Raw genomic sequence first — 22,183 nt, 5'->3', positions numbered from 1 at the left:
CAACCCTGTTAAACTTTTCCTTTATTCAATACATAAATCCTATTCGCTCCTCTCAGTCAACTTCTAAAAATACCTTTAAGAGGCTCTGCCATCATGAAGTTCTTGAGGTTTTTTTTCATGCAAAAAAGGTCAAGTTAAAATTACTAAACAGCATATCCTAATAAAAGCATATAAGTAGGAAAGTAAGCTATTAAATTAATGACAGGAATTATTCAGATCCAGAAAGAAAAAAGAATTTACAGTTTCTGCTTAACTTTCTATATAAACTGCAACTTGAACTCGTATTTTCTAGACTACTTTTGGTCCTTCACTGCCTGCTACTCAAAGTACTACAGAACTAAAAAAGAAATTGAAAAAAACTAGTTTGGTGATACAGAGAAATTTGTGACAGCTTATACATGGAAAAACTGAGATTAACAAAGCATCCAAGTACAAACTATGGAAGGGAAATTTGAGGGGAAAAAAAGCCATCACAAAAACACAGGTTTTCACAGTAAACAGAGACCAGATCTCTCACTCCTTGATCCTCAACTTTGACAAGACCCCTCAGGGCACAGCTTTTGAAGAGCAGCCATGGATCCCAGTTTCAAGAGACTCACAACCATTCTGCTTCTCCTTCGGAGCAGCTGTCTCAATACACTGAAGAGATTAAAGACTCAAATTCTGCCTCGCTCTCCTGTACAGATGGACAAAGCTCCTGACCTTAACACAGCAGCATACGAAAAAACACATCCTGCTTCCCTTGTAGCTGCTCTAACAAAAAGAGAAGCTGGCAGTGCCACAAGAGAAAGGGAAAATGCTCCATACAGGGACACAGCTCAAGGATTCCCCCTGGACTGCTGCTCTGGCGCTACACTGACATTCAAAGACACCATCACACACATCTGGCCAGATCTGTTCAATAGACACCAGTAATGTTCTGCATGCTTTTCTTGAAAACTGCCTTTAGCTTCCCCCAGAGCCTATTCAAATGTGCTGTGCTGTTCCCAAACTTTGACCGCCTGTACAAAAATTCAATTAAATTCAAATTCTCTCACATCTTCTACTGCCGCCTTTTCACACAAGAATTCCCCTTCTCCTTTTTCCTCCTGTTCCCCTAACATTCCACCTAGAAATGTGACTGACATACCTACTGGTGGATCCATACAGAGCAAATGCCAGACATTAGTGAAAAAAGCAAAATAATCCAGTACACAGGATTTCCTCAGTTCCAAAGGATAAATTTCTATGCCAGATACACTACCAATACAATTTTAATTGTGTCAAAAATAGTAATGAGAAGATTACAAAAAATTTCAAAACTTTTGAAGTTGACACTTTGATCATATAATTTGAACATGCATTTTAGTGGCCTTGCCTCTGTCTGAGTCAATGGCACAAACACTGCAGCATACCAAGTGTTCTATAAACCATGGCTAAGTTTCTATGTGTACCTTACATATTTTCACAGTTGCAAAAAATTTACTGTAAGATTTTAATTGACTTTAAAACTTTAAAAAACTGCCAAAACTTAAAAACAGAAACCTTTTATTTGTATACTGGGAAAATTTTAGCCAGTGTAGTATATCAAGTTCTTCATCTGGAATAACTTTTCATTTGGGGACTAGCAGAATGGGAACAGTATCATGAATACCTTTCTTGCATTTCTTCTATTTATGAGCTGAACACGTTCTTCACCAGTTAAACTGTTAACATCCAGTTTATTGGGGTTTCGACAACGGTGTCTTTTTTGTTTGGGCCTCCCATCGTGCAGCTGCATCCTCTGTTATAAAGGAATTAAAAAGCCAATTATCTTTCTGATATAACTGCTTTAAAAACAGGAAGATCTCTGTGCATTCTCTTGAGTCAGGCATTAATTCAAAACCAACTTCAACTTCAGAAATAGTTTAATAACAGTACCTATTTACTAATCACAGCCATTTAATAAGCATCCCAGTAAACAGCACTACATCATCTCTCTGATGCCTCTGCCCATTGCTTTACAAATTTTTCAGGTTTTAACAGTGCATTAACTGTCTGGAAGATTGCTGCTGTTTTCTATTATCTTCATGGAGAAGTAAGGTTGTTACTCTACATATCACACAAATGATTTTCTTAGGTTCTGCTAAACATTAACTCAATGTAAAATTGCCAATTCAGAAGCAACAGTATGAGAAGATCATACACCACTACCACAACACTGTACTGTAGGTATGAGACACATTCCACAGTAAGTTCTTTAATCCTCTTGAACATCACCAAATATGCTGTTGCACATTCTCAGCTCCATCATTATCATAGTAATATGAGTTTTCTTACCCAAGATAATGTTTTAAATTGTAAGTGAAATAATACAAAAATCAAATGTCTTGATTTAGTATTGCTTTTCTTAGCAATTATATTTGTGAGACAAAAGGAGGGCTTGCAGACCTCACACTGTTAAAAGAAATGGACATTTTCCTTTTCCTATGTGGAACAGAAGAACAAGGAAATAATTCCCTGTAACATAGAATACAAACCCAAATACATCATCTGTGAAGTATTTTACGATTTAGCTAGGGAGAGGTGAAAGAAATACTCACAGGAATACAAGCTCCTGAATCTTCAACATATCCAGGATGTTCTTTAAGCCACCTTTCTAAGTCTTTTCTTTTAGGGGCGTCATCACCTGCAAGCCTTGTTCCATCTTTTAGGTTAATAACAGGAACTGGGCTCTCTGCATCAAGCATGCCTTGGGACTGTGTGTAAGTGAGTGCTGGGTTTATTCCTGCAGCAACCTGGCAGGAGTTAATACCTGGATTAACCTGGAGAAATTAAAAACATCTGATTTACTGCATTGAAAACAAACCATTACAATTATTTCATGTATAGGTCCAATGAAAGCCACAGTTCTGCAGATCACACTCAAGGACTTGAGGACTGCTCATGCCACAGAAATCCCTCAAATCACTGCCATATTAGGCCCCATAACAGATGTTAAAGGAAGGCATGTTCAAGTGTTGTTATGTTAAGCCACAAATTTTTAATAATACATGGTTAAATTTCACCAGAATTAAAGTTACATTTTAAAAGCAGTTATTGATATTATATATATCTCATATTTAATGACACTCCACCACTTGTCATCTGTGTAATCATAAACTACCAGCAAAAAATATCCCAAACCCAAAAGTTTTGACAACAAGCTTTTGTGAAACAGGGATAGCTGGTTATGCTCAGTTAGGGCACTAATAATAATAATTTTGATCTTATTTTTTTGTATACAAAATCAAGTTTACTTACATGGTTAGGCTGTTTATTTCTATTCATAAAGAGGACATCAACCCCCTCCACATTCTTCCTTCTTCCTCGTCTCTTTTTGACTACAGGCTGACTGTCAACTATGACTCCATTGGCACTGGCTGTTAAGTGACTGGAAGTACCTAATAAATGATGCAATAAAACCTGTGTTAAATGCTTGTTTCTAAAGAGAAACATGTCTGAATAAAAAAAGGAAATAAAATTATTTGAATTAGTGTGAGTGCATGTAATTTCTACATGCAACACCTAAGATAAATTGCCCTTTGTTTTATGACTTTTTAAAGCATCATGAATATCAGGCTCCGAAAGACACTTTACTATGAAAATTTCATTACTGCCCCTCCACACCCCCCCAAATTAATCTGTACAGGGATGATAGCCACTGAAAACTGCTGATATCATATACACAAAGAGGCAGACATTCCTAAATAAATGTTTAGCAATACCATAACGGTTTGCAAAATTTAAGCTAAAAGTTTGCAAACTGCAAAATTTAAGCAGAGGCTGGCCTAAATTAAGCACCCATTTCTAATAATTTCTAATATTTTAATCCAAATGTTAACTCCTTACTTTAGGCTCATTTTTATTTCTCAGAGCATACCTACTGTTACTTTTTATGAAACAAGCTGTAAGTTTCTGGCTATAAATCAAAAATTGATTCTAGATTATTGTCCTCCACTGCCACTTTATATGAAGATTATGAATAGTCCAAATTGGCAGAGGCATAAATCTGGAACTCTTCATATTTACTTACAAAGTGGCCATATTAAGTTCTGAGTGATTACTGTCAATGTACAGTGATTCACTTCAGAATTATTAATTATTAAAATCTTCTTTCGAGGGGGTTTACAGTGTCTAATAGCATCATTCTAATAAATTAACATTACAGTAATTGACACTGTGAAAAAGTATCAGGTGCTCCAAACTGCAGAATGTCTCTACACTAGAGAGATTTATCCAGACTGCAATTTAGAATAACATTGCAAACATCTCTTTTCCACTGCCAATTCATGGACATCAACACAAGAACCCAGAAGATTTAATACTAGACCACCCTTCTGCTGTCTGATATTTTATGTACCTGATTTGGGAAGTGATTTTGGGAAGTTGACAAGGCTGGTTTCTGAAGCATTCTGGAGTTCACGTAGCCGAGCCAGATATTGCTGCTGACCCAATGCACCCTCCTCGCTTTCAAATGGCCTTTTCTGAGACAGTCCCTGCTTCTGAAAAGTCAATTTCAAACCACCTTCCTGTTAAATAAATGCCAGGGTTAGAAGAGCTTCTGCTGAAGCAGAAAGAACTACCTCATAATCAGGATTTTCACATACAGTTATTCCAGCAGAATTGAGAAAGAATGAAAACATTGTGTTAGACCTTATACATCTTGCTCTTCCATGTAAAACCAGAATTTGAACAGAAATGTCATCTGAACTGAAAAATCCAGACACTAGTAAGGTGTTTACCTCCTGAATCCAGTCCTAGACCCAGCTACAAGAGTAAAGAATCACTTATTTTATGTGCTACAAACAGGTCTCAAACTACAGATAAACAATATGTTTGAAGCTTCTAGTCTGCATTTAAACCAGGAAATTTTCCTGCAATCCTCTAAAAGACCATGAAATAGTAAAGTACTTGTTGAGATGTTTAAAAAAAGTTGAACAGCAGAAATACCTCTTTATACTAACCAGATTTGTTAGAAACAGCATAAAAAAAGCTGTCTGAGGAAGTATCAGTATGGCAAAAATTGAATTCAGAGAAAGAAAATAATGATTCCTTCCAGTGGCTTATGCAAATTAGGAGGAAAAAAATCCGAAAAAATCCAAACAAAAACCAAACAAAAACAATAAAACAAAACCACAGAAGAACCCCCTCCCCAAAAAACCAAACCCAAACCCCAAACACTCAGTGCCCAGAAGCAGCAGACCCAAATACCCACAAACAAGTGTGTGAAGAAGTGAGAGTGAGAGCAGGCAGCCACTTGCAGGTAAAGCATGCCGCACACCGCAATCGCAACCAGGTCCTAGGGCAATAAAAATAAACATACGTCATTGATTTTCACTGTAAACTCCTTTTCTCGTACATGCTTCTTCACCTTTGACAGCTGGGGTGATTGGTCATATTCTTCTTTTACAGCTGCCAGAGGGGGTGTGGGTGCACTGGGCTCACTGTACTCGGCAGCTGCCCCTGAGCTGTCCAGCAGTTTGGTGGTGTAGAACGATGCCACTGCCGTGCTGTCGTAGCTCCTTCGGGCTGAAGGCCATTTACCCTTCAACACTGTCTGACAAATGCTGTCCAGCCTGTTAATCATAACTCGATCCTAAAAAAGAGAGGAAATTGTTTAGTAAGATCAATGCTTACCAACACTTACATTTATGTATTAGCTCTTAATTCTACAAAGAGAATTGACAATATTTTTATCACTGGACTTGGACTTGAAAATTTTCAAGTTCCTGCATTTGTTTGATTCGCTGTAAATCTCCGAAAGCACTTCTGCACTTAATGTCACTATGTACCTCGTAATGAGTATACAATTTCTCTCATCTGTATAGGGTCTAGCAAATGACTAAAATAAACTATCTCCCTGATTTTTAAAGGAAAGATAAAGTAATTACCAAAGCAGTATTTGTATGTTGGCTTTGACTCACTACTAACAGGATCTGAACCTGTAAGCAGCAGCATAACATACAGCAAATAGCATTTATAAAACTAAATCTACAGACTATTATTCATGTCTCCTTTTGGCTTCCAAAACCATGTAACTCCTCATTCCCATCCTTTGGACACCAAACACAGATAACACTTTACACCCCTTCATAAGACACAGTTCTCAAGTCCAAGTAAACTCAGCTTAATACATGAGGACTACAGAAAATTGTTTTTTCTGATCCTTTCACAGTTATTTGTCAAATAAAACTTGTGACTGATAAAATTACAAGTTCTGTAAGCAAACACTTTATTTCTGAGTTCAAGATTCTCCCATATATTTGATATAAACCAACCTTTTACACTTTGAATGCCATTTTTCACAAAGTGCCAAGTACCTGTGACATTAAAGTTATGCTCACCTTCAAAAATTATGGAAAGTCATATCTAGATTTAAATGCATGTTTCAGGAGTCAACGTAATAATATCTAAAAGGTCCTGAAGCTCAAATCCTACAGCTATTTCCCCTGCTTCTTGGTTCTAACATATTTAACAGAACATTCATATTAAGAGTCTGCCTTCGACTGCTATTTTGGTTTTCAAAGTTGCATTATGAACTTGCCTTTGGCCAGTAGGATGCAGCCAACATGTATCCACCTTGTAGGAGATAACCGGAATTTGGTGTCCCATTGTTCATCTGGAAACTGTCTTGTGTCTCATCTTGTGTGGTGCTCAGAGAAGCCACACTCTCTTCATCATAGGCTTTTATATGTGGAGTTCCCTCTGCTAAATAAAACCATCAAAATCATTATGCTGTAAAGGGAATTAAACACTCACTGTAAGAGGTTCAGGTGAACAAAACACACACAGTGATGTTCAGAGAAAGTCCAAACACAAAATTAAACCGAAGAACTAATCCCTTAGGTTTTTCAGGCTGATCCTCTTCTAGGGATGTAAATTCCATATGTATTCTTCTGTTAGTATTTTGAAGCTTAAGAGGTCAAACATTTAGCTATTTGGAAACAGACATACTTAAGAGTAATCTAACAGAAAGTCTTAACATATTTCCTTTGTAAGACAACATTCACTAAAGTGTAGAATTAAATTGAAATCAAAGGTGTCTATCACCAGCACATGGCAAGTCCATTGGTATAGTACTTAAAAGAACAGCCCATTTAATTTACTGCATTGGATCTTCCATGCCTTGAACATGTGTGCCTGTGTAACTCAATTGCTCAATTTTTAATTACTGAGGTTTTTTCCTATTATCTTTCCAGTGTGTCCTCTGACTTTCTTATATTTCATCATTAGTATTTTACTTTTGCCTCCATCCATACAGCAACAGAAGTTTTACTATGACACCGGGAAACAGTCTGAAACAACAACAAAAAAAGTGTTGCCTGAAAATGTAACTACTACATCAGCACAAGGAGTAAGAGGGGAAGCTCTTCAGAAATTAAATTTGTCCTTAACAATAGCTCTGTCCTGAGTCATCTGATAGAATCCAGCACTCCCTTCAGAGATGCTTCAATTGTGGAAAGTATGCCAAAGTGTCATTGCCACTGTGCAACCAGTGAAAAAAACCTGGGCTTAAAACTAAAATACAGATCAAGTTAAGTGAACTTTCCAGCATTTACCAACCTCTTAAAACCAACAGCAAAATCACCAAAAATAACCCTAAACAAAAAGGCCAACTGCTTTATGTGACTCTGCAGTCTGAGGAAGGCACGATTACTTGCCTAAACAGACCGAGCTGGCACTAAACAAGCCTAATACTTGGACTTGTAACACACTTATGATATCCACAATCTCTGAGTATTTATATCTGCATACAACTGTTTCCTCTAAAAATGTCCTTTCTCTGCTACAGGCAGCAGCATATTAATAATTTTCTGTAAGTGGCATTTTACTTGTCCAGTAACCACTTTCCCAGTAAATTAACCCTGTGGTTTCCATTTTTCATTTCCATGGACAAGAAAATCCATCTGATTAAGACAATGCTTTTTTCCCATAAGTATTGGAAAAAAAATAGGTTTTTAATTCCACTGCCTACCTCCACTCTCTTCCCTTCTCTATTGCCATTTGTATTACACAAAGAAATCTTTCCACATTCTAAATTTCAGTGGGGGAAGTAGAGGTCACTTCACAGCAGCAAAGTAAGGAGTGTACTTAATAATGAATGGTTGGGTTATTAAAAACTCAATCACTTTATCAGAGGTTTTTGCTTCTAGTTTGAAGCTTTCACTGTGTCTCTGTCATGTGGTCTTATGTGCTGCAGTCACCTTATTCTTGCCTAAGGAGTTTTTTTTAAGTGGATTTTTTGAAACGTTTTTAAGTGTTTGAAAACTTTCAGTGTAAAAACATTGTTTGGGCACCTCCAGTTCAAAAAATAAAGCAGCTGACATGACTCGAGTTTGGACAGAAGGAAGCTTGCAGGTTTCATGAAAGAACAATGAGGAATCTACACAGACAGGTGAGCAAGAGTGGGAAAAACAAACAGGAAAACCTAAAGGATCTGTTTAGGAAGAAAAAGAACCCATAGTAGGGAATGCACACACATAGTATATTTCCAGAAAATCTGTCCATTCCGCTCTCCCATGCATGAACCACATGCACAGCAACCTTGCTTAGGGAGCCAATCAACACATCCTAAGAACCTCACCCAAGGCACTGATATGAAGCAAACAAAAAGCAGTATTCCTGAAATTCTTCCAACTCACTTGGAAGAATCAAGCAAATATTTACATTTACTTAATGTTTAATAAAGTTAACTTCTGTGGGATTTCATAGCCTTTTTTAGACATTTTTTCATTAAGAATAAGCTAGTTCAGTTAAGAGTTATACTGCAGAAGTAAGACTACACACATACCACGTTTTTGTGCCTCCTCTTCATCACTATCACTCTCTTCAGACGATGATGATGACGACGACGATGATGATGAGGACGATGAGGAGGAGGATGAAGATGCTGAAGAACAAGATGAAGATGATGAAGAGCTAGAGCCAGATCGAGACTGGGAACAAGATGAGGAAGACGAAGAGGATGAAGATGATGACCTGGAAGAACAGGATGATCTATCTGAGTCAGAGTCTGAGTCAGAGCTAGAGTCAGACCCCCTTTTGCTGACTCTCTGTTTTTTGGAAGCTGGGTTTGGAGTTAGAGGCTCTGTCCTTGCTGCCACCATGCGCCTGTCTGTCTCAGCCTTCACACTAGGTCTGTGGTCTGTAATTTGTATTGGGGTGCCATTTTTGGGACTCAAAGTTTCAGATTTCAGTATTGTCTGTGTCTCCTCTGTAGACATGGATTCCTCTTCAGAAGACTGAGGGTCCTCTTTCAGATTTTCATTTTTAGCTTTTGCGTCCTCAAAAGCATTCACTTTAGCATCTGACAGTCTTGACTGAGGTGTAAGAGGAGAAGCAGATAATGCCATCTGGTACTGGTGCAAGAGTGGAGTAGAAGTCCTTGAGAGAGCCACTTTGTTTTGATTATAGTTCCTCTGGGCAGACATAAATGAGAGTTCAGGATCACGAAGAATATGATAATCTGTCCTGCTAACTCCATGCTTAGCAGCTCCAATAAGTAAATCCCTGTCGTGAGTCCCACATTCCCACCAGACAGGTAGGTCTGGGTTTGGCTGGCACAGCTTTAGTCGCTCAAACAACTGGGGGTGTCTGAGAGCCTGTTCTCGCACTTTCCGCAGGAGCTCGATGCGGTACAAAGTCCGGGAAGCACGTTCCTCTGTGATGGGCTGGATAAAAATGTTTGGGTCCACGAGTTCTGTATTAAAACAAAACAAATGAGAATCTGCCAAAACCAATATATCGGTACTTTAAGTAGATGACTCTAATCAGTTAATGCATGTCTCCCCATTATAAGCTTTCAATTTTACTCTCAACTTGTTTCCTTAATTCTTCCTCCCCCATTTTTATCTTCCAACACATGAAAGAAAAACCTTTTCAAGCTAAGCACTGACAACACAAATTTAAAAAGTAAAAACATACACACCCACCTTCTTTTGAGGGGAGCCGACAGACCCTCCTGCACATTGACATAAACGCATACAGGTACTTCTCCAAGCTCTCATCAGTTTTCTTGTGCAGCCGAGCCATCGCTCGGAACTTGGTCCAGTCAAACCGTCCCCTTTCAGGGTCAAACACCACTCCAAATGTGGACACAACTCTGTAGAAGTCAGCCTCTTCTCTTCTTGTCCATCTTGACCAGCAAGAAAAAATATGTGAAATTCTGTCAATTTCTTCACTGTTTCACATGTTAAGTCTTTACCATTTTTTACATAAGGGCAGATTAAAACAGTACATTTGCATGCTGCACATACCTTTGCTGTCTTTCAATCTTAGCAGCCATCTTTGGATTTAGTGCAGCTTCTTCATATGGAAGCTGCATCATACTGGTTTGTACTGGGAATGTTGGCTGCATCTGCTGGGCCTGCCTGTTTTTACTTGTTCGTTGGTAAGCTGTTATCAGGCGGCGCAGACGCGTTGTTAAGGCAGACTGAGTGGGCCAATAGATTTTGTCCCCTTCCATCATTTGTCCATCTATATGAAAACCAAGTCATGGGAAAAATAAATTTGATCATTGCTGGTGTCCATGGTTCTACACAAGGTAATCTATGTTTTAGCTACGAATCACAAGATTTAAACAATTCAAAACAAAAGCAACTGGCTCAGATTTGAAGTCTTATGGACTTACCTCCATCTGCTATTACGAGATCACCTGGGGACGAAACATCGTCCTGTAATAAAACAAAAGCAAAGCACAATTTAAAATACAGCCCTCTCCAGAGATTTAGATCAAACATACACCTTACATCAATTTCTGAATATGACAAAGAACAGAAGTAACAAATAGTTTGGCTAAATGGCTAACAGGGCATACAACAGAACCATGCAACAATTCCCTACCATTCCCATCCACCCAGACAACTTCAGAAACACATGGAGCAAACTTTATTGATTTAAAGAAATACAGAAAAAAAAGTAGTAATTTGCTCAACCAAAAGGTAGAAGTATTACATTTAAAATGACTGTGTGTTGAAGTGTCTAAGTGAGTGAGTGTTAAAAGGAGATGTGAATTGGTGCCTACTATACCTCTATGTCATCTTTAAACAGTGCTGGTGCTGGTTTATATTCTGGATCTTCTACATCCCTGTTAAAATTTCAACACAAAGAAGCCATTTTAGTAACATTTTACACTACTAACTGCAAAGTTCTTACAATTTTTAAAATTAAGCAAAACTGATTTAAATTTAAAAGATACTATACTTAATTTTCTGTTTGAAATGAAGACAGTATTTCATGGCAGCTTTGGCTTGAATCCTACTTCCCCCAATTCACTGTATCATTCAAAGGTATTCTCTGGAACCACAACTAAGAACCTCAGTGATGAGGAAATGAATAAAGGCAGTTCTCTCTTTCAGCAGTTATCAGTAATTCTCACATTGATCTACTGGGGTCACTGGTCAGCTACACAAGACTAAGACATCAAAAGCTGACCTGAAATCAAGTTAAACAGGTCTGTAGCACTTCACCTCTGAATGCTTTTGCACTTCAGTGTCTAAGTAGTATTTTTAATAAATCAACACACGGTAGAATCCTTGTTAATAAGTTGCTGCATTTTTCCCTTAACTGTGAACTCCCAAACTTCAGTAGTTGTTATATCATTCCTCTCTTCCACCCTATGGGAGTAAAATCAAAGTTGTATTCCTTACAACAATGACACCAAACTCATGTAAAACCAGTTAGGAAGAGAATAAAGTACAGCATGTTAATTCAAATCTGTTTGCTTTAAGGCCCCAAAACATTCCCTTCCATACCCGTCCATATAATCATTTGCTCTCTGTTCGGCAGCAACTGCTTTCTCATCTGGCTTTCCAACTCTTTCCAAGAAGCAAAGAGCTGGGTCTGCTCTGATAGTGTTGTATTTCTCATAACCTACAAAGGAAAAAGAGTGGCAAAAATTCAGCTTCCAGAGTAAACAAACAAACAAAAATATTGAGTGTAGGCTGTTTTTATATTGGGATGTGGGAAAGTGCACACACAGTCACCCTCATTACTCACCATGTTTAAAAACTCCAATTAGGAGAGATTTATCTGCATCTGCATCCCACCACTCAGCAGGAACTTCAGAGTGGTCTGGCTCAGGAACCCAAACATCAATTTCACTAAAGAGAATCACCAAGAGTATACCAACATCAGTAGAATTCAGAGGAAAAAATAATTTTATATTTTCTTAGTACACTTCTATTTTATGTGGGATTTTAAACTTCTCTCTTCAAGCACACAAATAAAACCCTAAAACCAGCAATACAAAACACCCAGACAGTTTGGTATTTTGTATTTGAGACCACTAACAGGGAAAGAATACCAAAGCAAAACCAGTATACAACATTCTTCCTCCCTCAGTGAGCTTCACCAGCTCCTAGCAGCCTGTGCTTGCACAATTTTGCAAACCAAGGATTATCTTGTATTAGTATTTAATAGCATGAGAGGGACTGCTCACTAGTATTTCTGAATCAAATTACAACTTTCTATCTGCCACAAGCTCACGTAGCAGTGACTTCAAGAATTTCAAAACAGCAATACTTGCATTAAAAAAAAAATAAGCAAAAAAAAAAAATTAAAGGCATTAATGGAATACACAGCACATAATCAAAAGCATGGGAAAACCTGCCAATTATCATGTCAAGTACATAATTTATCTTTCATTCACTTCTTCAGTCTATTTGACTCATATTATTTTACTTTATATAGCTAGACTCATAAAGAGGAATAAGAACTTCCACATGTCAAGCTGATGAAGTGTTTAGTAAACAAAAAGAAAACAAAAACATGTTCCTCACAGCCTAAGGATAAACACATTTAGTTTTAACATTTCTTATTTAGGTCTAGGCAGATTCTTGAATTTTCATCTGACATTTGAAATAAACAAGTAAAAAAACTCTATAGTTCACCTGGCATCAGTTCCATCAAAGACCTTTTGGAATTCATTACCAATGACTTCTTGTTTTAAGTAATACAGCATTCTTACTCGAAGTAAGACCCTAAATAAAGAAAAAAGAGAAACACAAATATTTGAACTCTAAAAGCTTTCAATAATTGTGGATGGTTTTGATTCGTCTTTTGTAATATCACAGAGATTTCAAGTAATTTTCCTAAAAAATACTGCCTTCTGTTTTAACATCCAGCTCAGGTGACCTAAGACTTTCTATTGCCATCACATTTACAAATTGTTTCATTGCAAAATTTCTTTCAAATCCTGAAGACCAGGGTCAACAGAAAACTCTTCACTTGCTTCACAAAATATTGCTAAGAACAAACTGCTATTTCCCTTTTCCTGCTTAGAACATGCCCTTAGAGAGGATTAAGTGGGCTGACAGTGAACATCCCCCCCCTTAACCTTTCTATTCCTTCTCACTCAGTTTGATGTGTGACCCCAATGACTTCTCCATGCTTTACCTCAATTCTTGACTACAGCTGAACGAATTGCCCAAGCAGAATATGTGAAGTTCTGCTACAGAAAAGTAATTTATCTAAACCAAGCTCACTGCCATGAATGACTAAGCTTTCACAAGCTAGTAGCTCAGATTCTCTGAAGACTAGAAAATGTGCCAGGGAAACAGCATGTAAGACTGAGGGGCAACAACTTCAGTGCTTTCAGTCTCTTTGATAAGCACTCCCACTCTTTAGTCCTTTGGCTGCTGCAAGGCATCCCATGCATGTTAGCAAATCTCTTCACAGACAAAACCAGTTCAAAAATTATTTTACATGCGAAATCATCTGTTCATCTCCAAATACATCACATATTCTCTATTTATTCTAATCAAATTAATACCATTAAAAACATCTTTCTTCCTACTGCCACAACTATTTTAAAGTCTAAGAAAATGAGAAACTAGAAGAAATATATCAAGGACATTCACACTTCAGCTACTGCTTACTTGTTGCAATGGTGTTTTATGTGCTTTTTGTATCCTTCATCTTGCAACAGATGTTCTGGGTTGTATTTTCGAAGCCACTCAGCTTTGTGTATATCAAAAGTGCTAGCCTGGGTCTTCACTTTTTTTCCTTTTCTTCCTCTAGGCACAGGGGCTGATAAGCCTATATAATGTAAAATATTGAAGGTATAGATATAGATAGCCACAATACTTACAGTTCCTATATCCTATACTTGTGACCTGCAGTGCAGGAACAACACTCACATCAGTCACTGTGAGTGAGTCTTTTTTGTGTCATCTCTGGAGTACACATCACCAGTAAGGACAAACAGGAGGGGGGGAAATGAGGACTGTGCTGTCACATACAGTGAAACAGAATAGGCTCTTATCAACTGAAATGAAAGCTCTCACCAAAGCACCATTTGGGTAAGCCATCAAATCCAACGCAAAGCAGCTATGACACTTCTTTGCCCATCAGTTGAATTGTGTGCTTGAAATAAATCTCATTTATTTCAAGTAGGATGCATTCAGAGAGGGTTTTTAGCTGTTTTTATCCCAGTACCACAGGCACACATATATGAAGCTGTTTAAGTGCAGAAACACATTAAATCCTTACCGAGGTGGTTCTGTAACTCTCGTGTTTGCCCATCCTCTGTTGGGGTGATGAGATCCCATATAAAACTCTTTATTTTCTCATCCCCTCTGTAGTGAACAAGACAATAGGCTAACAGGGCTCGGCAAATTATCTCCACATCCTGCTCATTTAGCTGCCTCTTGAAGCGACCATGAGACAGAATTTCTCTCCATCGACCCCACCTAGTCCAAAGTGAAACACAAATCAGCACCTGGAAATGAAACACTGGGGTAGCTACAGACCTCTACAAAAAAGTTTTTCACTAAAAATACTTAGCTTTTAACGTTTTTCCTTCAGCTTAAGCTACTGAATAGAAATAATGAAGTAACATTTGCAACACAACTCCACCTGATTAAAACAGACTTCTAAACAAAAAGTGCCTCTTTACAAAAAATATGGATTATTGTTTTAAACTTCAGACACAAAACTGATGGGAACTCATTCTGGCACGAATGCTTTTATTTTTCTTGTAAGATGGGTGAGGAAGACCTAATATTTGATTTCCAAATCAACTTATCTGATTTCAGTATGCTTAAAATAACTGGTTAGATTCTCAGTTCCTATTTGTGCCTCACAGAAGTGCAAGATGTTCTACAATTATGAAAATCAAGTTACCAACAAAGGCTTTATTTCAGACATTTTTTAAGGAGTCTTGAGCCTGCCTGCAGCACTTACAGTAATGACTTTAAGAGAGACTCCTGTAGTGCCCATGTTAAATGCTATAATCTCATTTGAAGAAAGATCTTCACCCTTCTTTCTTAATGTTTCTTTAATTGCAAATTGTCAGGAAGATTTATTACAGGGTACAAGATAAATTCCTGTTCTAAATACATTCTCTGCACACACACCAGGTTATTGACGATATAGAGTTAAGTTATTCCACAAATAAAATTTACTACATGGACAAAGCTGTATTGTTAAACCACTTCACAGAATGAAGAAGGATGCACACAATACCCATAGACCAGCAAGTTCTTCTCCACACGGAAGCACTCTGTCCTTCCATAGCCATTGGAACGGTCACACGGCCGGCGGAGCTTTGGTTTCTCATCACACTCACTCTCCACCTCGGACAACTCTGCCAGCTCATCCTTTGTAGCACTGAAGGGACGTGTTTGTTTCCTGATTCTTGGGGTATCAATAACAAGGCTGTTCTGCAAAATGGCAAACAAACCTCATGAGAGAAACACTTGGCAAATTTTTCTTTAGTACGTGGCTTTAGTTCAGAAATAATTCCTATCTCTTGTCATTCACAGCTATTTCACAAAGACACTGAATACCCATGGAGCAAGTAAAACATTTTGTGGTATTTAAGGCATCAAAAAATGAGTTTCATATGTTAATGCCAGTACATTAGTTGCAAAAACACAGAGTATCTCATCTGAGCTAAACACACAGACTACTCTGCAGTATTTGTGAGAGAAAAGGGCACTAAAACTTTTTTGAATCAAATGCATGGGGAATGTCTTCAAGTATAGGACAGAGATTTCAGTATTACAAAATTTACACAGGTCTTAGTCACTTATTTTGCAGATTCCAGTCCAAGATTTACAGACAGAGAAATGGGGCAATCAGAATAATTCCACACTTTCAATCATTTTCAGGTCTTTGACAAAAGTCAGAAATGTCCTAACTTTTTTTCTGGACAGCAGGGAAATAGGAAATACTACAGCTGTCAGCAGGCTGCCTGGTCTTGCACAAATAAGCCAGCACAAAAAAGCCTGATTTGTTGAAATAGTAATCAAAAAGCAACATAAATCCCATACCTGCAATTTCAGAACTCAACAGCAAGAACATACTTGAAAAAACACACATTAAAAAAGTACTTACTCTACCACTGATAGCATCAATATCTATTTCTGCTTTTTTGGCCCATTTCTGCCAGAAGTTGGGATCATCTAGTGAAATATCAGTCCTGTTTCCAGATGCAACAAAACTAGCCTGTAATAAATAAAACTAAAGCTTACTAACATCATACATCAAAAGTTTGTAGTTTGCCTTACTGCTGTGAAGATTGCCTGACCTTATTTCATCAAAAATCTCCCAAGCAGCTATTAAGACTTTAGAAGTTACTTACTGCAAAGCAACTCAAAAGTTCTCCTCCCCCTTAATTTTTAAAAATCAGATCCATAATGTATCAGAAAAATCTAATGAACTTTTATGCACCATCAGGAGAGAAGAACATTAAGCAGCAAGATTTTTCTGCTTCTAAGTCTGAATCTAAATTACTCGAATGGCAGAAAAAAAGAATCTTTTGAAGAGGGTTATCAGCATTTGGGGATTTCATCTCATACAGAAGCACTCGCTTGAGGGAAATTTCAAAGGGGCGTTTAAGCTGCCAACAATCAAAGCCTGAGTGCATGGAATAGGCTTAATTTCAGAAGGCATTTAAAAAACCCTGATACACTGCATTTGGGAAAAGAGTAAATACATATAAAAATTTCTAACTCTTCTAATAAAAAGACAGTGATGATGATCTTTAAAAATCTACTTCTCATTTAAGCCATAATCAGCAAGATATAAGAAAACTTAATTGAACATATAAATAAATATTTTTAAATATTGCTATTTAAGAATATAAATATACATTTACACTATTTTAATTTTTGCTTTGCCTTTTTAATTCTTTTGGAATTCTCACAATTGCATTCATGAAATGCTCACACCCCAAGCTCAGTTTTACTGCTTGATATTTTACATTCTCAGCCCCCTTCCCATGTACATATATGTACCTCCACTCACTGCTATTTTAGGAGGTTTCTTATTTTGCATCTTCAATTCTTACCAAAAAGCTCAAGGTTCAAAATATACTGTTTATGCATTTTTAGAATAGGCCTGACAATTTTTAACCTTATTAATTATTGTCATCTATATTTTCCCCTTAATGCCCTTAATGTATCTAAATACAAATGGATCTATAAACAATTTTTAAAAAAATATTCTTGGTTAATGCAGCTCATTACACAACCCCAAGCCTTTTCCAAAGCAGCACAGATTCATTACTCATCTTTGCTCAAGCATGCTCCTTACACCTGGTGTTTACAGAACTTGTGGCAATCTGATTTTTTATGAGCACGTTAACATAAGCATCCAGATGCAAGAACACAAAATATGCACCTCACACACACACCCACTAAACACAAGTAAACATAACTTAAAAATAAGGCCTAAGCTCTGCAACACCTAGTGACATTTACAGCTCTTTATTGTCCCAGAACACCCTGCTGTTCTGCACCTTGGCAAACGTGGAGCCTCTTCCCTCGGATTCAATTGTGATGGTTTTAGTCCGACGCTGCAGAATCTGGTCAATGTCTTCCTCACAGAACTTGGAGCCTTCATCCTCTTCATCCATAATGGCACCATAGGCACCTCTTCGAAGCAAGTCTTCTATTTCTTTTTTGGAGAGTTGTTGGATCTAAGCAAATAAAATCGGGTTTAGACAGTCAAGAAAAAAACAACCCTGAACTCTGCCACTTTCCCATCTTTCCACAACCTAACTGTGCCTTATGATTTATAAGCCTAAATCTGGAGTATTAAAAGCTGAGAGAAAAGTCTAGCTGACAGCTGCAATAATAAATTAGGTGCTTACAGTACACATTTTTACAAGTATGCCTCTCTATTTTTTTTGGTTATTCTCAACACCATGATGTACATGTTTAAAAAAATTACCTGTCCATACTTAAAGTAACATATTACCTTAATATGAGAAGATACAAGGAAACAAAGAGAAACTTCTCCTTGTTTTAACTTTTGACATTATCTACCTTGAATGTTATGAAGCAAAAAATAGTAATAACTGACAAGATTTAAAATTATATCAACTATATTGCTAGTCCACATCAGAAAACAGAATGGAAACGCAAATGACAGAAAAAGAGAAAAGTGGCAGCTTCTGTAATTTAAAGTAATTCCCACATGATTACAAAAGCAAAAGGAAGGTTATTTCAGGAAATGAATCTACATACACCACCAACACTGTTTTCTCTTCCACTCATACTCTGCAAGACAGCCTTATCCAGTCCCAGTTTCAGACTTGCTCTGTCAAACATCTCTCTCTCGTAGGAATTACGTGTGATCAGTCTGTAGACCTTCACTGCTTTGTTCTGACCAATCCTGTGGCATCGGGCTTGAGCCTTTGGAAGGAAGGGAGGAGGACAGTTAGAATTTAGACTTAGCTAGGAATAACATACTGATCTTTTAAAAACTGTTTCTGCTGTAGCCCAATCCAAAAATAAGAGCATGAACTCAAAAGAAGTCAGCACACATATAAGTAAACAGAACCTATCAGACATTTTCCACATTGTGAACAGTTTTCTAAACACAGTATAGCAAAAAACTGCAGAAGAATGACCTGTGCTGAATGCTCCTGACTGGTACTTGCCTTGCAGTAACACCAGATACAAAGACCTGCTAGCTCCTAAGTTAGCTGATCTCCTGATATAAACAGAAAAGGAGCTGCAACTTGAGAATTATTTCAATGTCAGCATCCAATTCCTAGATTTGATTAATTCACTTTTTCTTAATGCATATTAATCCTTTTCTGTATACTCCATATATATGTATATTCAGTATATTATGTTCCAACTGTGTTAGTCAGTACATGCAAAATATAGCTCCTGGTTTCACAGTGTCATCAACTCTTAAGGGCTTTACCAAATCACTGACTTTACCTGTGCTGTGTTCTTCAAAAGTAACTGATTTGAAAGAGAAGTTCCCACCCAAATGAAATCTATTCCGAATTAAAGACATCAAAAACTTTAAACACATGCCTTAAAAAAATGAACATTTTAAAATTATGTGTGCTCAAACAGAGACAACATTCAAAGCGGTGAAATTTTTATCCATCGGGTTTAATTAGGGCTCTCTACCACGCTCAAAGGAATTTACCTGCAGGTCATTTTGGGGATTCCAGTCAGAGTCAAAAATGATGCAGGTATCTGCGGCAGTCAGGTTGATGCCCAGGCCCCCAGCCCTGGTGCAGAGGAGGAAGACGAAGCGATCCGAGTCTGGTTTGCTGAAGCGGTCGATGGCAGCTTGCCTGAGGTTCCCTCGCACGCGCCCATCGATTCTCTCGTACAGATACCTGCAAATGGCCACACACACCACACACAGAGCATTACAAACGGCTTTGTGATTTAGAGTCCTTTGAACAGGTCTACTATTTACATATTTGCTCTTTACAGCGACTGAAAGTGATAAAGACTAACGCTGATTAGCAGTGGGTAACACAACAAGGAGTCATGTCAGAACTTGCAGAGCTGTAGTACCAATTCACATCAGCAGGTCCAAACACTGAGCATTCTAAGACAAGTTCTTCTGCATTTTGTCCACTAAGCAACTGCCTGATTATACCTGTATTACTTAGTTGCATTAAAACACACCCTAACCTGAAGTCCTATGTGGACTCAAGTTTTTCACATATTATCCTCAGATCCCTGTCTAGGGTCACAGAAGCAGGACAGTGGACTCTTGTATTATATACCAAATTGCCTGAACACATTAAGGATAGCCAAGCAATCAGCAGAAACCATAACTTGGTGAGCTGTCATTGGACAAACTGCATATTGATTCTGTAAAGATTAAGAGAAATGGAACAAAAATTACATTACAGCTCCTTAAACAGTATCAAGGTCTCCTAGACGAAACCCTGCAAATTTTCAAGTCTAAAATAAAACTGTCATTTGTTACCTTTGACAATTACAAAGACTGCTTTGAAACTTCTGAAATCAGGCAAAACGCTCAAAAAGGGAGCAAATACTTCCACACTTGTAAACTGAGTAAGATGCTGAATGTGTATTTAGTAGTTAAAAAGCCTCACAACCATTTTTCATCTCATCAGCTATAAAATGGCACAGCAGATAATCCACAGGACCACAGGCATTCTGGCAGGCAGCCATCTATCTCCTACGGGCCTGAATTCTGTTAAGTGCTAAGTCTGATCATGTGTGCACTCCAACATTTCTAATCAAATGGCAGCACACAGCAAATTTCAGCTTCTATGGATTTCAAAAGATTCCAGCTGTAGATATGATTCACTGGTCTAAATGAACGTTGCAGAAAAAGGAACATTTTCCATACTGAATTATAAGTACTACTATGAAGTTAAAATTAATCTTTTAAAATAAAACATAGAAACTGTTGTACTTCCAGTTCTAACAGACAGCTTTCATATAAAACTATCACTAAAACAGGTATTAAAATAATCTACTATCCAGTATTCCAGCATCCACTGCAGGAAGGCTTAACATTAATAATCTTTGGTTTTCAAGATGTTAACTCGGTATTACTATGATGTAGTAGTACAATTACACACCTCAAAGCAGTATGTACATTGCAACAAAACCACTGGTAAAACAACAAGAACTATGCCTTTTCATACATTTTAAGGTTGATACAGCAACTACTAATTGTAACCAGGTTTAAGGTTTTATGCATTTATATAGTCACATGCTCAAATCAGCATTTAGTTTCCATGGAGTCAATAGTCTGCAATCATCAGAGGGTGCAATTACATGTGATGGCAAAAACCAGCCTAAGGAGCAGGTTTATGGCTGGCAGTTCAGCTCTGCTGCAAAATTCAAAGCAGGCAATTTAGAAGAGATAGGAAGAACATTTGCACTTTTACATTAATAACAAACACATCCCCAGTTGTTTATCACTTTGTGTTTATATTCCTTTGGAAGTAAGAAACTGTATCTTGGACCTATCTGGTCCCAGTTCAATACCATCTAAGTAAAGAACATGTTTGGTGCTTCCTGGGCTTTGGACAATGATAAGCTTGAACTTACCAGGTTGTCATAACCTGGTTTCTGACAGAAGATGTAAAAACAGTATATACATAATTGAATGTTTAATGGAAAAAGCAACAGACTGAAGGCACATGGTTTACTCAAATTGGACAACCTCTCTTTTAGTTTTTCTCTGAAGTTTTTAATTAGTTGTTAACAAACGATCACAGAAGACAAAGTTACACCCTGATTAGCAAACAAAGAAAACAGAACTCCCAGCTGCAGTGGGCTGCTGTAATTAATCCTGCACTACCATTCACACAGAACGATATACTATAGGATATAGAACATGAATCTTACCTTTTATGTATAAGGTAATCCTCCAAAATATCAAGGCAGCGCACCATTTGTGAGAAGATAAGGACCTTGTGGCCTCCTGCTTTCATTTTTGGAAGAAGCTTGTCAATAAGAACCAATTTACCAGCAGACTGGATCATTGCTTGCAGGTGGAAGTCAGGAGCACTTGGACTATATGTTTCTTTAAACTCTCCAAGGATCTTCTCTTCAGCACCTATCAAAGAATACAAATCCATATCTACGGATGTATCTACATATACATTCAAATCTGAGTTACCAAAATCAGTGCTGTACTCTAAATATCCCCCTTTAGGCACTGATGGAGACAGAAGAGAGTTCTGCATGGATCTGAAGTCTAAGGAAGAACATCTACTTTCATTAGCTTTGAAAATATGTCTTAAGATTTTAAGCAGAACACCATAGAAAAAACACCCTGAATGAGGTGAATCCCCCCCTCCAAATTTCAAAAACTGAAATACATATTATATTCTCAAGTATTGTATGTTAAAAAACCTACTAAAAAAAAGTTCTTTTGTCTTTGTGATATTTTAAATGGGTCTTTGCAAAAAAACAGTGGTTTGAATACTACT

At 37.5% G+C, this 22,183-nt stretch overlaps 1 protein-coding gene across 8 annotated transcripts in view; it reads right to left on the bottom strand.

Moving 5' to 3' along the window:
- The window catches only part of CHD9 (chromodomain helicase DNA binding protein 9), an 87,592-nt gene that overhangs the window by 5,225 nt on the left and 60,184 nt on the right, over nucleotides 1-22,183 (bottom strand). For 6 of the 8 annotated variants that reach the window (XM_058845708.1, XM_058845710.1, XM_058845711.1 and 3 more), the window contains 22 exons: nucleotides 21,597-21,807; nucleotides 19,396-19,591; nucleotides 18,474-18,641; nucleotides 17,744-17,923; nucleotides 16,339-16,449; nucleotides 15,466-15,662; nucleotides 14,491-14,690; nucleotides 13,878-14,037; nucleotides 12,891-12,980; nucleotides 11,998-12,101; nucleotides 11,754-11,871; nucleotides 11,029-11,086; nucleotides 10,631-10,673; nucleotides 10,257-10,476; nucleotides 9,933-10,135; nucleotides 8,792-9,700; nucleotides 6,545-6,708; nucleotides 5,324-5,596; nucleotides 4,361-4,529; nucleotides 3,262-3,401; nucleotides 2,562-2,783; nucleotides 1,634-1,762 (listed from right to left, as the gene is read on the bottom strand). In XM_058845708.1, coding sequence (XP_058701691.1) covers nucleotides 1,634-1,762; nucleotides 2,562-2,783; nucleotides 3,262-3,401; nucleotides 4,361-4,529; nucleotides 5,324-5,596; nucleotides 6,545-6,708; nucleotides 8,792-9,700; nucleotides 9,933-10,135; nucleotides 10,257-10,476; nucleotides 10,631-10,673; nucleotides 11,029-11,086; nucleotides 11,754-11,871; nucleotides 11,998-12,101; nucleotides 12,891-12,980; nucleotides 13,878-14,037; nucleotides 14,491-14,690; nucleotides 15,466-15,662; nucleotides 16,339-16,449; nucleotides 17,744-17,923; nucleotides 18,474-18,641; nucleotides 19,396-19,591; nucleotides 21,597-21,807 — 4,265 coding nt within the window. The remainder of the gene's footprint in view (nucleotides 1-1,633; nucleotides 1,763-2,561; nucleotides 2,784-3,261; nucleotides 3,402-4,360; nucleotides 4,530-5,323; nucleotides 5,597-6,544; nucleotides 6,709-8,791; nucleotides 9,701-9,932; nucleotides 10,136-10,256; nucleotides 10,477-10,630; nucleotides 10,674-11,028; nucleotides 11,087-11,753; nucleotides 11,872-11,997; nucleotides 12,102-12,890; nucleotides 12,981-13,877; nucleotides 14,038-14,490; nucleotides 14,691-15,465; nucleotides 15,663-16,338; nucleotides 16,450-17,743; nucleotides 17,924-18,473; nucleotides 18,642-19,395; nucleotides 19,592-21,596; nucleotides 21,808-22,183) is intronic. The other 2 variants (XM_058845714.1, XM_058845712.1) reach the window with 2 other exon arrangements.

The sequence above is a fragment of the Poecile atricapillus genome, chromosome 10, assembly GCF_030490865.1.
Source record: "Poecile atricapillus isolate bPoeAtr1 chromosome 10, bPoeAtr1.hap1, whole genome shotgun sequence".
NCBI classification, from domain to species: domain Eukaryota; kingdom Metazoa; phylum Chordata; class Aves; order Passeriformes; family Paridae; genus Poecile; species Poecile atricapillus.
The sequence above is the reverse complement of the archived record's forward strand: the minus strand, read 5'-3'. Positions and strand labels throughout refer to the sequence as shown.